Source organism: Penicillium pulvis (assembly GCF_028828015.1).
Source record: "Penicillium pulvis strain IBT 33274 chromosome Unknown contig_10_segment0_segment0, whole genome shotgun sequence".
Lineage (NCBI taxonomy): Eukaryota > Fungi > Ascomycota > Eurotiomycetes > Eurotiales > Aspergillaceae > Penicillium > Penicillium pulvis.
In genome coordinates, this window is record NW_026643071.1 from 378676 (window position 1) to 393413 (window position 14738).

The 14738-nt window shown below is 47.8% G+C and overlaps 6 protein-coding genes across 6 annotated transcripts; 3 read left to right on the forward strand and 3 right to left on the reverse strand.

The window, feature by feature from the left end:
* Window positions 1–364: 364 nt before the first annotated feature.
* On the forward strand, window positions 365–2042 carry N7503_000170 (putative flavin-containing amine oxidasedehydrogenase; the record flags this gene model as incomplete). Its single annotated transcript, XM_057059731.1, has 3 exons — window positions 365–421; window positions 475–1830; window positions 1884–2042. The coding sequence occupies 3 exons, from the start codon at window positions 365–367 to the stop codon at window positions 2040–2042; spliced, it is 1572 nt and encodes a 523-aa protein (XP_056926654.1).
* A 35-nt stretch (window positions 2043–2077) lies between these two features.
* Window positions 2078–3882, reverse strand: N7503_000171 (uncharacterized protein; the record flags this gene model as incomplete). Its single annotated transcript, XM_057059732.1, has 4 exons — window positions 2078–2278; window positions 2331–3392; window positions 3463–3556; window positions 3734–3882. The coding sequence occupies 4 exons, from the start codon at window positions 3880–3882 to the stop codon at window positions 2078–2080; spliced, it is 1506 nt and encodes a 501-aa protein (XP_056926655.1).
* Window positions 3883–4892: 1010 nt separating this feature from the next.
* N7503_000172 (M20 family metallopeptidase) lies at window positions 4893–6367 on the forward strand (the record flags this gene model as incomplete). The annotated part of the gene is made up of 5 exons (XM_057059733.1): window positions 4893–4988; window positions 5058–5440; window positions 5493–5885; window positions 5951–6078; window positions 6132–6367. The coding sequence occupies 5 exons, from the start codon at window positions 4893–4895 to the stop codon at window positions 6365–6367; spliced, it is 1236 nt and encodes a 411-aa protein (XP_056926656.1).
* Window positions 6368–6751: 384 nt separating this feature from the next.
* On the forward strand, window positions 6752–8649 carry N7503_000173 (Zn(II)2Cys6 transcription factor; the record flags this gene model as incomplete). Its single annotated transcript, XM_057059734.1, has 4 exons — window positions 6752–6785; window positions 6865–7795; window positions 7846–8152; window positions 8209–8649. The coding sequence occupies 4 exons, from the start codon at window positions 6752–6754 to the stop codon at window positions 8647–8649; spliced, it is 1713 nt and encodes a 570-aa protein (XP_056926657.1).
* Window positions 8650–8735: 86 nt separating this feature from the next.
* On the reverse strand, window positions 8736–9382 carry N7503_000174 (DUF3237 domain-containing protein). Its single transcript, XM_057059735.1, has 3 exons — window positions 9187–9382; window positions 9049–9129; window positions 8736–8983 (listed from the first exon to the last, which is right to left on the reverse strand). The coding sequence occupies exons 1-3, from the start codon at window positions 9366–9368 to the stop codon at window positions 8767–8769; spliced, it is 480 nt and encodes a 159-aa protein (XP_056926658.1). The 5' UTR covers window positions 9369–9382; the 3' UTR covers window positions 8736–8766.
* Window positions 9383–10108: 726 nt separating this feature from the next.
* On the reverse strand, window positions 10109–13051 carry N7503_000175 (uncharacterized protein; the record flags this gene model as incomplete). The annotated part of the gene is made up of 3 exons (XM_057059736.1): window positions 10109–12707; window positions 12756–12906; window positions 12964–13051. 3 exons carry the CDS (start codon window positions 13049–13051, stop codon window positions 10109–10111), a joined length of 2838 nt encoding a protein of 945 aa, XP_056926659.1.
* Window positions 13052–14738: the final 1687 nt, after the last annotated feature.

A 14738-nucleotide genomic window follows, 5' to 3' on the forward strand; every position in this document is an offset into this window, starting at 1 on the left:
GCACATACCATTGGGAATAGGTTCGTCAGGATAACTAGACATTGTGGAGACTCTGCCTAAATCGCAATTTAGGCCTTCGGGACTGATCCTCTAGACGATAAACCCTGTTTTTGAAAGATAGAGTTTAATCTTAACAAGGATCATGCTCTCTAGCCTTGCATTAGTACTTGGAAATTTGGTATTCATTCATTTTCTAGGCCGGTGATTGGTCCATCGCGAGGAATGCTCGGCCCTGACATCACCACGATCGCATCTCATCGCGTCAAGATTTAAAGTCAAGGGCATTACTTCTTTTAAGTATTGAGCACTCAGTTGTGTCTGAAAAGAAAAATTTCTTCTCAGTATACACCAAATTTAACTTGCAATGTCGGAGATCCGCAGAAAGAAGGTGGCCATTATCGGAGCCGGAGCCGCAGGCATGGTATGTGCTCAACACTGCATCAAATGAACCAGATCCTAAGATTACTATGCCAGTCATGCGCGGCGAAACTAGCAAATTATACAGAGAAATTCGAGGTCACGATGTTTGACATCGACTCTCACACAGGCGGCCAAGCAACCTCAATCACACTAGATGAATCCAAGTACGGAGCAAGCTGGCTAAATGACGGAGTTCAAGGAGGTTCAGCCATCTTCCGTCACACATTTCGCTTCTTCCGCCAATACGGCTATGAGCCTCAGCCAGTCCGACTGCAAGTATCATTCGGCAAGGGGCCAGGCAGTTTTTGGACAAACGTCTTCCCGAGCCCCCTTGTTGATCAGCATTCCCGGGAAATCAAGAAGCTGGGCCGAGTGCTGAAGTGCATCAAGTACTTGATGCCAATTCTGGGCATCATGCCGGTCAAAGTGATCCTACGCTTGTTTGGGTTCAGCCGCGATTTCAGCAACAAGATGGTGTTGCCTTTACTGGCATTATTTCTTGGAACGGGGAACCAAACTCCGAATGTTTCGAGTGTACTTCTGGAGCGATTGTTTGATGACCCACAGATGAAGTTGTGGGAGTATGATCCGGACACCTTATTGCCGAACCTACCGGTGATGTATACGTTTCCGAATCTGGGAGATTTCTATAAGGATTGGGCTTCAGATCTCCGATCTAAGGGGGTGGATATTAAACTCAATACTTCTGTGTCGATTCTAGAGCGCAATGCGAAGGCTGTTGTGTTGGAAGTCCGAACCAAAACAGATGATGATGGTGAGGAGCTGTCAGGAGCGAAGACTGCCACTTTCGACGAATTGGTTCTTTGTTGCCCAGCAGACGAAGCAAAGAAACTTCTCGGCCAACAAGCCACATGGCGAGAGAAGTGGGTTTTGGGTGGCGTGAAATTCTTCAACGACATCACCATTACTCATTCAGATTCAGATTACTTTCAGAAAATTTTTGAGGCGCAATATGATCCAGGATTGTGCGCACAGCCGACTACCGACGACCGGAAAAAGCAGATCGCATTTGCAGAACAAAAGCCCGTCTGTCAAAAGGATGGTTGGCTAGGATATCGGCCCATGTATTACACGCATTCTTTTGAGTCTGACCCAGACAAGATTGAGATGGGATTCGACTGCACGAACTACCAGCATCAATTCCGTGACAATCTAGGTATGGGTAGTTCATCACGGCCCCTGGATCAACATGTCTTCCAAACGATATTCTTAAATGACCAGCAGAAGGATTTGTGGACGTGGAATGATATCGACACGTCAAAGATTATTGGACGAAAGTGGTGGCATCAGTTTGGTCATCGGTGGCAACATTATCTGCGTGTTGTTCCAGGTATGATGTTCATCAACGGCAAGAATCGAACTCAATATGCTGGGAGCTGGACTATGGTTGTAAGTATATTCTTTCGGCCACTTCATTGCTTTGAGCTAATCAATGGATTTAGAATATGCATGAGATTGCTTGCATCTCAGGAATTGCAGCTGCCCACCAACTTGGTGCGGCCTACGAGCCTTTCGATGATTTCGCCGAAGACTTCTTCGGCAAATATCTACTAGTGAGTCATGGAACACGCTATAAAAGAGCCAAGGTGAAGCAAAATTGAATCGTAAATTTGGGTCATGTATAATATCTAAATATCTAGAGAACATATCGGAAGCTCTCAATCTCGTGGTCTGTCTTGTTGGAGAATTCGTCCTGCAGTTCCTCCGCCTCAGTCAACTGTCTTGGGGATCCGTAAAGGCGATCGCGACGGCGGTTTTCCCAAACATAAAAGACATAAAGGCAAATCAAAAAGAAGATGCCCAAAATCAAACCAGACATGGCCGCTTTGATACCGGTCTATATTGTATTAGTGACGAGCATACAGAGGACAGCAGAACAATTCACTCACGGGGTATGACGGCTTCTCATCAGGAAGGAAGAACTGAGGTCCTACAATATTTCCGACGCAGTATGCGATAAACATCATGGCACTGACGGTACTCTTCTTCGTGAAACCAGCCACGTTTGAACTGATGAGACTCAGTGACAGGGGTATGTTGACTGCAAACACAGCTCCCAGGGACAGTCCAGTCAAGCGACCGGTACGGTTGTCATCATCTAATTTCCAGATGAGAGCCATGCCAATCACTGAGACGGAACAGTTCAGTATCATCATGGGAATTCGGGAAGAGCGCACAAAGGTGGCAAATCCAGATGTAAGCAGCAGAAACACGATCTGTGCAGCACCCATAGGCATCTGCATAATAAGAGACTTGAGGTTTGAGAAACCAAAGCCTGCAATAATAATAGACGAGAAGCTAGTGATACCACCATTGCATAAATTGACGCAAAGGGTATACAACACAAGACACCAGGTCTGTGGATCCTTAATCGCCATGAACACTTGGTTCCATCGGAACTTGCCCACATCCATGACACCAGTCTTATTACTAAGTGTTCGCTGCAAGGCAATGGCCTTCTCGGTCTTGTTGAAGAAAACAACCTTGGCAGGGGAGTCCGGCAAGAAGGCCGCAAGAATAAATCCATAGGCGGCAGTGACAGCGCCTAGGATAAGGAATAGCAATTGCCAGCTATTGACGGTGTTGTTCTTGATGAGGCCAATTCCATATGCAATCAAACCACCAATGATTGATGCGATGCAGTTTCCAAGGAACCAGGCTGCCTGTCTAGCAGGCTGTTCCTCTCTCTTGTAGAACATTCCTGTGATCATGGCAAAGCCAGGGGCGATAGATGCTTCGCCAACTCCTAGGAAGAATCGTGCAGCCATCAGCCCACTCCATGAGGTGCAGGCAGCATGGCACATTAGGACTCCACCCCATATAAACACGGCCAGACTGAGATATTTTCCGAGAGGAAGTCGTACAATTAAGTAGGAGCTGGGCCAACTCCACACAAGGTATCCGAAGTAGAAGACAGCGGATGACCAATTATATTCTGTGCCTTTGAGATGCTAGATCAAGACATTTGTGGTTAGCAGATGTTGACTTCGAAAAGCTCAAGCAAGGGCAGTGATGAGATACCAGGTCTTCTGTTAATCCAAATAATGTTGCTTGGCTGAGGGCTAACTTGTCCATATATTGCAGCATGTAACAGAATCCCATGAGAGGAATCAGACTAGAAAGTTGTTAGAAGACATTTTTCTCAGACGATCGATGGTCACTAGATTGAGGAAGGGAGAATAAGGGGGCCCCATTGAGTATGTTCAACTGTCCGAAACGTGGTGGGTGGATTAAGGGGCAAGTGTGTGACAATTAATTGCTGCCGGGACATGATCCCATCGCCAACACTTACAAAAGGTCAAGTTTCCAAAGAACCTTTCTTTCCATCTGTGGTGTTGCATGGGTTTCCAAAACCTCACCAAAGTCCACATCTTTGGCCGCGGGGTTAGATGGCGCCTTCAATATGTCGAGATCGACTGAATCAGGTATTTGTTTTTCCATCTTGGATATTTTGAATTGAGAAATAAAGTAGGAAACAGACAATTGAAACAAATACCAAAATCGAGATTCAGCTGTTGAAATTTATTGAATGACAAAGATTGGTGAGTAACGCAGATTAGAAGTTTCTGCGCTGTGGAATGATTATTGACAACCTTAACCTCAGACGACGGCTGCAGCCCCATACATAACCTCGACCATGGAAGGAGTGGCGAAAAGCGGATCTCCCCCGCATTCTGAGCATCGTATTCAAGTGCCAATTTTATGACACATAAAGCATCGTTCAAGCCACATATCGTAGTCTATACCCTCGGCCGGGGGCAGCTAGACTGCGATATACGCCACAGGAAAATCATTCACTGGAAAGCGGCTGCAAATATCGGCAGTCACGCGCGACTATAAAGGATTTCGAATGCCGACACGACATCCTACACGCCTCAGGGATATGAATAGAGTTAGTAGGCTCCGCCTATTGATAACAGCGTTCCTGCCAAGTCCCGGAGATTAGAGCTTTCATCGGCAGACTAGCCAATATCGTCGTTCCGTCGGCAATCAGCCGGACCTCCTCCTATCGGCAACCCACTTACCTATCAGAAAGCGATCAATGCCATGGATTGGGCTGAATGCTGATCTGCTTAGATTAGAAATACGATAGTAACTGGTGTGTCATAGGCTTACCCCACAAATTGAAAACGTGGGGAGACGACCCACCCTTTGCCGACAGACCAAGTCTGCGTTCATGAGCTCGCCTAATGTCGCCATTCCGCTGCCAAAGATTACAGGGTCCAAGTTTGATCATCGGCAAACGCCATCCGAAGACTTCGCCGTATTTCCGATCTTATCGATAGGGAAATGAGGTCTCGGATGCAGCGGAAAGATGCCCCTCTTCTGTCTATTAAGAGATGGATGCCCCTCGAAGATAACAGGAATTTTTAGCCAATTTTGCTATACGTAGGCCTATCGCATATTTTCAGCACTCTCCCAGCATACCTGCAGCTTAGACCGTCCACAATATGACTGTCTCCACCATCCAATTAGAGACCGTGCGGGCGTCCGTCGATGCCGCACTGGAAACATTGAACGATTCGTTGCGCAAATTGAACCATGAGGTAATACGCACAACAAACTGATCTAATTCTGTCATCTTCCTGCAAAACTGACATACCTTATCGCTTCAGATCTGGTCGAATCCCGAACTTGCCTACCAAGAGCACCATGCCCACGACACCATCTGTGACTTCCTCGAACAACAGGGTTTCACCGTCACTCGCCATGCATATGGATTAGATACTTCATTCGAAGCCATCAGTGGATCAGGCGGCCGACTGATCAACTTCAACGCCGAGTACGACGCGCTTCCCGATATCGGCCACGCCTGTGGACACAACCTTATCGCGACCAGCAGTATCGCTGCATTCCTAGCTCTCGCCTTTGCATTGAAGAAGTACGGGATTCCTGGACGAGCAAAGTTATTAGGAACACCAGCTGAGGAGAATGGCGGAGGCAAGGCCAAGCTAATCGATGCGGGTGCCTACAAGGACGTGGATATTTGTCTTATGGCGTAAGTTTTCCTCTGGTCATCTCCTGTTGACAATTTCTAATCCTTCGGGCAGTCACGGTGGATCCCAGACATTCTTCCCGGACAAGCCGGAAGTGACAGGAATCGCCGGAACACTCATGAACGCTCGCAAGAATATCCATTGCGAGTTCTCGGGCAGGAGCGCGCATGCGGGTGGAAATCCTTGGGCTGGAGTTAACGCTTTGGATGCGTTAATTGCTTCTTATAATAACGTGGCAGTGCTTCGTCAGCAACTCATGCCGGATCAACGTGTCCATGTTGCCTTTACAGACGTTCCTAAGGTGGCCAATGTGATTCCAGCGTATACCAAGGCGTTCTGGCAGGTTCGAAGTCCGACATTGAAAGGACTCAACTCGCTCGTCGCCAAGGTCCGCAATTGCATTGAAGCCGGTGCTTTGGCCACTGGTTGTCAAGTAACAGTCTCCGAGTGGGTTCTTCCTCTACTAGCTTTTCTTTCTCGCAAATTGCTGACACAATCTTTGTTCTTCGCAGGGATGAGCTCTACACCGACGTCCGATTGAATGATAAGCTCTGCGAGAGATACCAGGTGCACATGGGCTCGTACAACCGAAATGTGATGAAGCGTGACGACAAGGTCCTGACGGCATCATCAGATATCGGTATGTTGTCTCATCAACAGTTCGGCAATGACATAACTGACGGTCATAAACAGGAAACGTTAGCTATGTTGTCCCTACGTTACACACAATGTTCGGCATTCCCACGGAAGGTAACAGCTTCCCTCATCATCCTACATTTACAGCTGCGGCTGGCACCGATGCGGCACACGCTGAGGCGATTATTGTGGGCAAATCGCTTTCGTTGATTGGATATGATATAGCCACCAACGATGAGATGTACGAGATCGTTCGCCGGCAATGGCAAGATGAAATTGCCCGCGAGGATTGATACATGGGTGAATAGAGTTATTAATTGTATACCCAAGGCTATTTGGTCGGAATTCAAATAGTTGTGAATGTATTGCACAGGTGCATGAACTGTTAGCATTTCCATCTCCCCTCGCAAAGTCCTTAATCTTGGTATGTCACCGTAATAAAAGGCAGATTACCAGGAATCAACTGCCGCTGTCAACCTATTTTAGTCAAACCTAATGCAGGCAATGCCTTACATAACGGGTGTCTAGGCCCACTTATATCGGCTTATCGGCTTCGGCTCCAGGTTTCTCTCGGAGTCGATGATTCAATTCTCCCCTCTTCCCCACCCACCCTCTCTCACGCCGATGTGTGACGATTAATCCACTGGATCTAGCGAGAGGTGGGGGATTGTGTCTTCATGTCTGGACGGAACGCGCCGCGCTCGAAGAGTGGTTGGTTCTCCCCTCCAATCCCCAATTTCTGTTCCATATGACTCCGACATCGCGACTAATCCTACTTTACTCCACTTAGGCTGCAGCACCTGTCGCCGGCGCAAGGTAAAATGCGGCGAAGAACGCCCCGTTTGCAAGCGATGTTTGAACCTTCATCTGAGCTGCGAATGGGGTGTTCCTGTGAAGCGTGGCCGCAGTGCGCAAATTCGACATCTTCAGCCCGCTCTGACAGCTCCAGATCAGGTGCTTTGGCCGGGGTCAGAAGCTGGTGATATGGTGGTGGACCTGTCGCACGACGCCCTCCTCGATGGCTTTTCACCAGTTTCCTGGCCTGGTGATACACTTACTTTGGAGCCTCCGCATGTACCACCTTTTTATCCGCCCATCGCGCCCATTCGAATAGCGACGCCCCTCTACCCCCCACTGGGTGGTAACGAGCTCGCGTGTGCCAACTCTCTCACGCTCACAGAGCATGACCAAAGATATTTCCAATACTTCCCCTCGTCGTCCATCGTTTATTATTATATGAAAGGGTGGGATTGGAGCAGCTTGGGCTATCTTTACCAAGGCCCAGCTGCCACGAATAAAGTCATTATGCGAATGATTCTGGCATTGTCCGCCAGCGACATGCATCGCCATGGATTAGCGGTCCGATCACCAGGTCGACCGACTGCTGAAGACCACGGGCGATATCACTACAGCTTGGCCGTGAAGGAGTTCCGGCAACTTCTGGAGACGCCCCGGAGGCATGTCTCCGTGGCCGAGTTGGAGATAATATTTGCCACCATGTTTCTCATGGTCACCTATGAATGGCAGTTTGGAAACTCTGTGCGCCATCTGCAGCTTCACCTACACGGGGTACGCTCGTTGCTTGAATCTCACCCCCAGCTTTTTCAGGTCAAGAACGCCAATGACGTGTTTTTGGCTGCTGAAGACGAGGCGACATCCCCGGAGGATGCAGTCGCCACGAAAGTTTCATTTATACCAGAGCAATTTCTTCTCTGGATGCTGTAAGTTTTCTGATTATTTTTCCAGCTTGGACTTGCGCTCACATAGCCAGGTACATTGACGCCAGCTGCCAGCCGATGGGCCTGACAGAATCACTTTACGATTATGTCATGCAATCTCATAATCCCGCTCTACATCCAGATCATCTCCATCGATGCGCTCGTCTTTGGGGGCGATGTTTCTGGGGCGAGCAGTATCCAGACCAAGAGGTCTTGGATGACATTGAAAATTATCGAGCCCTAGAGCTACTACACGCCGGATTTCACTTGCGCTACCGCACCTGGAAAGTCTTGGTAGGCTCTGGGTCTGGGCCTGATACCACTGAGTCACTTTTCCGTGAGATCCTTTCCACGCGCGATGTATGTGCTTCTATCCCGCCCTGATTTTCGATCACAATCACGTCTAACAATCCTAGAAATACTCCGATCTTTTCATCACCGCCAAATTCGCCGGAGCTGTTTCCGCCCGACGTACTCTCAACACTATCTACATGGGTGTCTGTACATTCCACGCCCAGATTCTACTTCACCGCCGGTTACTTTGCGTAGACAGACCACCGGCGGCAATCCATAGACAAGCCACGACCGGGATCATAGACATCGCCCGCAAGCAATTCACAGCCGATCCCCGACTTCTACGACGTCTACATTGGCCTATTCTGATGGCCATCATTGAGACAGACGATGCCAACCACCAAGCGTGGCTTCGACAACGCCTACTCGAGCTACGCGACTTCCATTCGGAGTACGCCTGGGCCAACGAGATGGCGGATGAGATCCTGGCTCGGCAGGACGTGAGCCAGGGCTGCTACGTGAATCTCGCTGAGATACTACTCCAGCGATGCCATGCGCTATGATACGTCTATGATGTTTTTGTATATTTAGCCGTAATGTCTATAGACCTATTAATTTGTGGCTTTGAACGTCACGATGAGAATCGCGATTTCGATTCCAATTCCTTCAACCGATCAGTTTCACGGACTATTTTCTAAGAAATACGCATCGTATGCGACCTCGCCCTTGGCTCTTGTAGCCCGTCCAACAATCACACGATCATTCATCCACTTGTACTTCTCATGTCCAGTCTCAATCCGGACATGAAGGTGGAACCAGTATTGGCTCGGGTCGACAGGTCCACCCTCCATGAGTGCTTGAAGAACCTCGGGAGGCCCTGCCCGAGTTCCCTCGGTGCTGCAAGTTCTTGTTGGTTCATGCTCATTTGGCAGATACAGGTAACTTCAACAAACCAAACTCACCGAATATAAATGAAAGCTCCGTCATCGCTCTTGATCACGTAATTCGTGTTCACATGAGTCGTCTGATCCTCCTCCACAATCCTGCATATATTCATCAGTCAAACCTCTTCCATATTCAAAGATCTCCTTTTCACATACATGAAGTCAGCACCTCCAGGAACAACCTCTCCCTTCAAATGCGGTCCATTCACAACACCCGACATAATCGGCACACAACGCCGCCGACCGTAGGGCCCATGGCCAATCTCCATAGGCGTGTCAACCGCACATCGGAGAGTGAACAAGTGGCTCAGCTTTGGGGGTGGTGAAATTGTGTCCATAATTGAATAGTGATATTTGGGGTGAGTAAGAAGTTAGATGCGATCTGGAGGGGTTAAGTGAGATTGATTTAATTCAGGTGGGACGTCTCCCCACACCCGGCATTGTCGGCTCCCACAATTCAACGTTAGACTATTGGGCATTCGAATTATTCGTGTACTAATTGGTACTAGTATTTGTGTGTAGCTTTGCGTCTTACTCTAGCCTATGAGAACTTCATGTTCTAAATGAATAGTGTTCTATTGCTAGAATAAGTCCGATGCGGTTTTCACTGGACCTCGGAAGACTATAGTTCACTCGAACCAGATACCGGCGAAGCTGCCGAGCCTTTTGACATCATCCACTGAACAAGCTTCATAGGACTCCACCACTTGCCGACTTTTCCGCTTCCAGGAATATTCAACCACAGAATTTTCTTTGTAAGTAAATTTCCAATTTCCCTAGTGCTCTGGGCTATTGAATTCAGGACAGCCTTTGACTTGAAATACGCAATTATGTTTGGTCGCTCAACGTTGTATCTCTTAGCTTGGCCGCTTAGCAATTCCTTTTGATGTATCACACTCACTCGCTAGGATCAAGGTTTGCATGGCAGTATTCTCTGTCATGGACAACAAAGGATAAAGAAAAGCCGTTTTTGCGGAGTCTCTGCAACCTTTATTACGATAGAGAGAATTTGAAACCAGATTACTGAATGGAGCAGAATCTTTTATAGAGATGAAGTATTCGGATCTTGGATTGCCTATCAAATATCATTGACTTTCTCACTAGTCCATTGAAGCAACACTTTCGAAGTAGCCAGCGTATGGGGGTGATTTATCCCAAGGACCCTTTCCCGCCTAGCTAAGCAATCTTGGAGTAGATCAACAGCGTCGGAGAATCGACCTAAAAGTCTCCAAGCGCAGGCAAGATTTGACATAATCTGAAGCGTATCAGGGTGGTCTTCAGCGAATTTTGTCTTGCTTGTCTCCATCACCTGTACATGAAGCCTTTCAGCCTCTTTGTAGCGGCCTTGCTTGAAAATCGTCCACGCCAGATTCCCGATGCAACTTAGGGTATCAGGATGGTCCGAACCGAGTTTCATCTTTCTTATCGCTATCACCTGCACCTGAAGCTTTTCGGCCTCCTCATAACGGCCTTGTTGCGAAAACATCATTGCGAGGTTGCCCATATACGAAAGGGTATCAGGGTGGTCTTCACCGAGTTTCGTCTTGCTAATCTTTAACACCTGCACCTGAAGCTTTTCGGCCTCCTCCAAACGGCCTTGTTGCCAAAATGTCGATGCAAGGTTACCCATATACGAAACGGTATCGGGGTGATCTTCATCGAGTTTCGTCTTGCTAATCTCTAACACCTGCACCTGAAGCTTTTCGGCCTCCTCATAACGGCCTTGCTTCCAATGCGTCATCGCCAGGTTACTCATGTGCGTGAGAGTCTCAGGGTGGTCTTCACCGAGTTTCGTCTTGCTTAACTCTTCCACCTGTATCTGAAGCTTTTCGGCCTCCTCATAACGGCCTTGTTGCCAAAATGTCAACGCGAGGTTGCCCATGCTTTTAAGAGTATCAGGGTGGTCTTCGCCGAGTTTCATCCTGCTTTTTCCCATCACCTGTATCTGGAGCTTTTCGGCCTCCTCATCCCGGCCTTGCTTCCAAATCGTCAACGCGAGATTACCCATATCCCTTAAGGTCTCAGGATGGTCTTCGCCCAGCTTCGTCTTCTTCAACTCTACCGCCTGTATCTGGAGGCTTTCTGCCTCCCCATAACGACCTTGACTCGCAAACGTTAATGCGAGGTTACCCATACTTGTTAGGGTATGCGGATGGGTTTCCCCAAGTTTCTTCTTTCTTATGTTCATCACTTGCACCTCGAGCCTTTCGGCCTCCTTATAACGGCCTTGCTGCCAAATCGTCGCCGCGAGTTCACACATGCTCGTTATGGTACTTGGATGATCTTCGCCGAGTGTCGTCTTTCTTAGCTCCATGACCTGCATATGAAGCTTTTCACCCCTCTTCCACTGGCCCGAACGCCCATACGCTACTGCCAACATTGCAGCACTCTTGAGAGAATCTTCATTCTCTACGCCTAGCAGTTTCAACCTCTCTTTCCTTGATTTCGTTGCCATTTCCAGCATATCCGCGATATTACCCGTTTCATATGCATACCATGTACCGTTGTAAAGTAGTGTAGCCCAGACCTTTCGATGGTAGAGCGATAGTAACTCAGGTCGTTGTGATGTTGCCAATTTCACGTGTGGAAAAAGGAAGCGGCATTTCTCCCAATCCTCATCTTCACAGATAGGGAATTCATTGCAAAGAATATTGACGGATCTCTCTGAAAACAATTGTATGTTTCCGTGGATCTTCAACCATATACGCGTGGTCATTTGCACTAGTCGATGCATTGTGAAGATTGTGCCATCTTCGACGATCGAGATAAACGAATAGTCTCTAAGGGTTGCAATATCATCTTCAAAATCATCAACCACAGATTCGGATGTGTCTCCATCATTATCAGAGTCGTTTATAAGCTCTTTACGTGAGTCATGGTTGCTTTTGTCTTGAACCCGAAGAAGATAATCTGGAATACCGTGCCGATCGAAGAAACACATAAGAGAGAGCAAATCCGCTGCAGATGGATTTTTTCGACGAATACAGTCAAAAGACATTTGCCAGGTGACTAGTACTGAGTTACTTGCCTCCCAATCCCGATAAAGAGTATTCGCTTCCTGTTTAAGGAGATTTGTCGCTTCGCGGTCACTCTTTCGAAATTCTGCTAGATACCGCGCGACAGAATAGCGAGGCGCTCGGCTTCTGATGTATCCTGCTGCCTGTATAATAGCGAGAGGCATAAACTCAAGTTCTTCCACTAGCTTTTGGCTATCTTCATTGTCGTCTGATTTAAGCTTTTTTAGCAGAAGTTCCAGCCCTTCCGACTTGTCCATTGGCTGGATTTCCACAAGATCCCTATATTCGACAATTTTCAAGGCGACTTTCTCGGACCGGCTTGTGACGATAATATATCCGGGTAAACTAGTAGGGAGGTATTGTAGAAGCGGCTTTGTCGCGGCATTTCCGATGGGCGGATGCATATGAAAATGATCATCGTCATCAACATTGTCGAGGATAAGAATCCACTTCCCCCTCTTCTCATTTCGCAGCCAATTTTCGACCAGTCTGAATATGTCGATCTTAAGATCCTGTCGATTTGGAATTTTGACCTGCTCGGCTATGTCCCGGAAACTCTGCTCGAAGCGTGCGGCATTGCTTGCATGTACCCAGAATACCCACGTCTCCGGTGACTCAGATCGTACCCTATATGAGTATTCGATGGCGAGCTGTGATTTACTTCGGAATATTAGCGATGTATTTCAATTCTTCACAGATCGTACTCACCCGACACCACCAAGACCAACAAGCGCTATCCTAGACCCGGGGATCAAACCTTTCTCGTGGATTTGGCCAAGAAGTTGGTCTCGGCTAACAAAATCTGCATCGCGCTTGAATGGGACAGTTGATAGAGGACTAGGTGGGGTTTCTGGTCGCTCTAAGGTAACGAGCATTATTACTTAGTCGCTCTTGGCATTTGTTTCCCTGAACTTACGAGGCAAATGGATTTGTGTCGTGACTGTGCCATTATTAATTCCCACCAGGACACCATCGTTCGTGCCAGAGTTATTTATCGTGGTCATGATAGAATTCCCGTATTGATTGTAGCTCAAGTTGGTTTGCTTGCTCTCAGTTGAAAGAGGGGCATGTCTGTAGCCTCGCTGTCAGGTGATTTCGGCGCTTAAACATGCAGTCCAATATAATTAGCTGGTAATTAATATACAACAACCATTCCACTGTCTCCAGTCTTCTCTCCTCTTGTTTCCAAGTAATTTTATTTCGCTCACACCATGCCGGACATGTTGAGCTCATAGACATGGAACTTAACCTGAAAATGAACCAAGAGTATAACAGGGTCTTATTGCGCTCCAAAAACATGTTTCCGGAGAGGGGCTTGAAAAAGCTGAAGGCAAAAAAGGATACGACGTTAATGAAGCAGGCATTGCTGCTTTGATAGACATGGAAAGAGGCGTTCAAATTACTTCATGTGGCTATCTGAGAAGCGTAGATATGCAGATAAGTTGTGGATGTGGCCAAAGGCCGGAAAAAAGCGAGAGTGAGAGTTAGAGTGATAGAGTTGGTGACTAAGGAAAGTCGTTCCATCAGTCATCAATCTATAGTTTCTGGGGTGACTTGGTATGCGGCTTACTCAACTACATGATAAAAAGGGTAACTTCACTGAAAGAACGCCCAACTCGTACTTGCCTCTACTACCCTGTATTGAAATTATTTTCTGCCTTATACGCTCAGTGTGCTGCCGAGGCAATTGAAGATGGCGGAAGTCATGACGATGTGCTGTCCCTAGCGGATTTAGTCCCGAACACCCTGGTATTGGTCAGTCTGTGCGCAAGGAACGCGCCGAACGAATTTAGAAAAGCGTCGCTCCGGCATGGCTCTGCATGTGGCGGATGGGGTACCGATGGGGGGTGACATGGAAGCGAAATGAAAGAATCCGGGGACTGAGCAAAACCCTGATCTTGAGTTTCCACATTTTTTGTGGGGGAGAGTATGCAAGTGTGATTGGTGTTGGGTTAGTATGGGCTCACTTTACTCCAGGCACGGATTTGATGAAGGATAAACTTGGCATTTGGATGATCGAGTGGCGCATACTCTGGAGGCCATCGACATGCAATCCAGGGTACCGCTTATTAGGGAACATTTCGAAGTCGATGGTCAAACCTTTGGATGATACCTAGTCATGTTGCGTGTCACTTACCCGCTTACAGCTAAATATTTTTAATTTTACATGCTTTACTATGCTTTCAACCTAACGGTCTGAAATAACTACCAAATCACTCTACGAGCTACTACGCTTTTTGACCCAAACGTAAGTGACGGTTGAAGGTTCCTGAAACGTCCACGGATCCGTCGGCGTCGTCCTTCATTGAACTAGTCTAACCCGCTAATGCAAGTACCCCAGCCAACTATCCCTCAGGGTTAAATCTACCGGCTTCAGCCTGCAGAACTCGTGCATTGACCCTCGTCACGGATCAGCCCGACTCGCTTGGTTCAGGCATGGTGGCTTCATGAAATCCGGTGTCAATACAGGTCAATCTATTTACCCGCCAGCCTCAACCGAAAGAGGAACGGCAATCACAAGACTTGGTTTCATGCAGGGCTCATACTCATCTCATCACGGAGCGTGGACTCCTTCACGGCTATCTCGGAAAAGCGGGGAGATTGGCAGTGCCGTTGCAGAAGGTGCCCTGAAGACGTCCAAGACACTCAACAAGCTCTAGGAACTCCCTCCGTGTCCGCGGAGTACTCGTG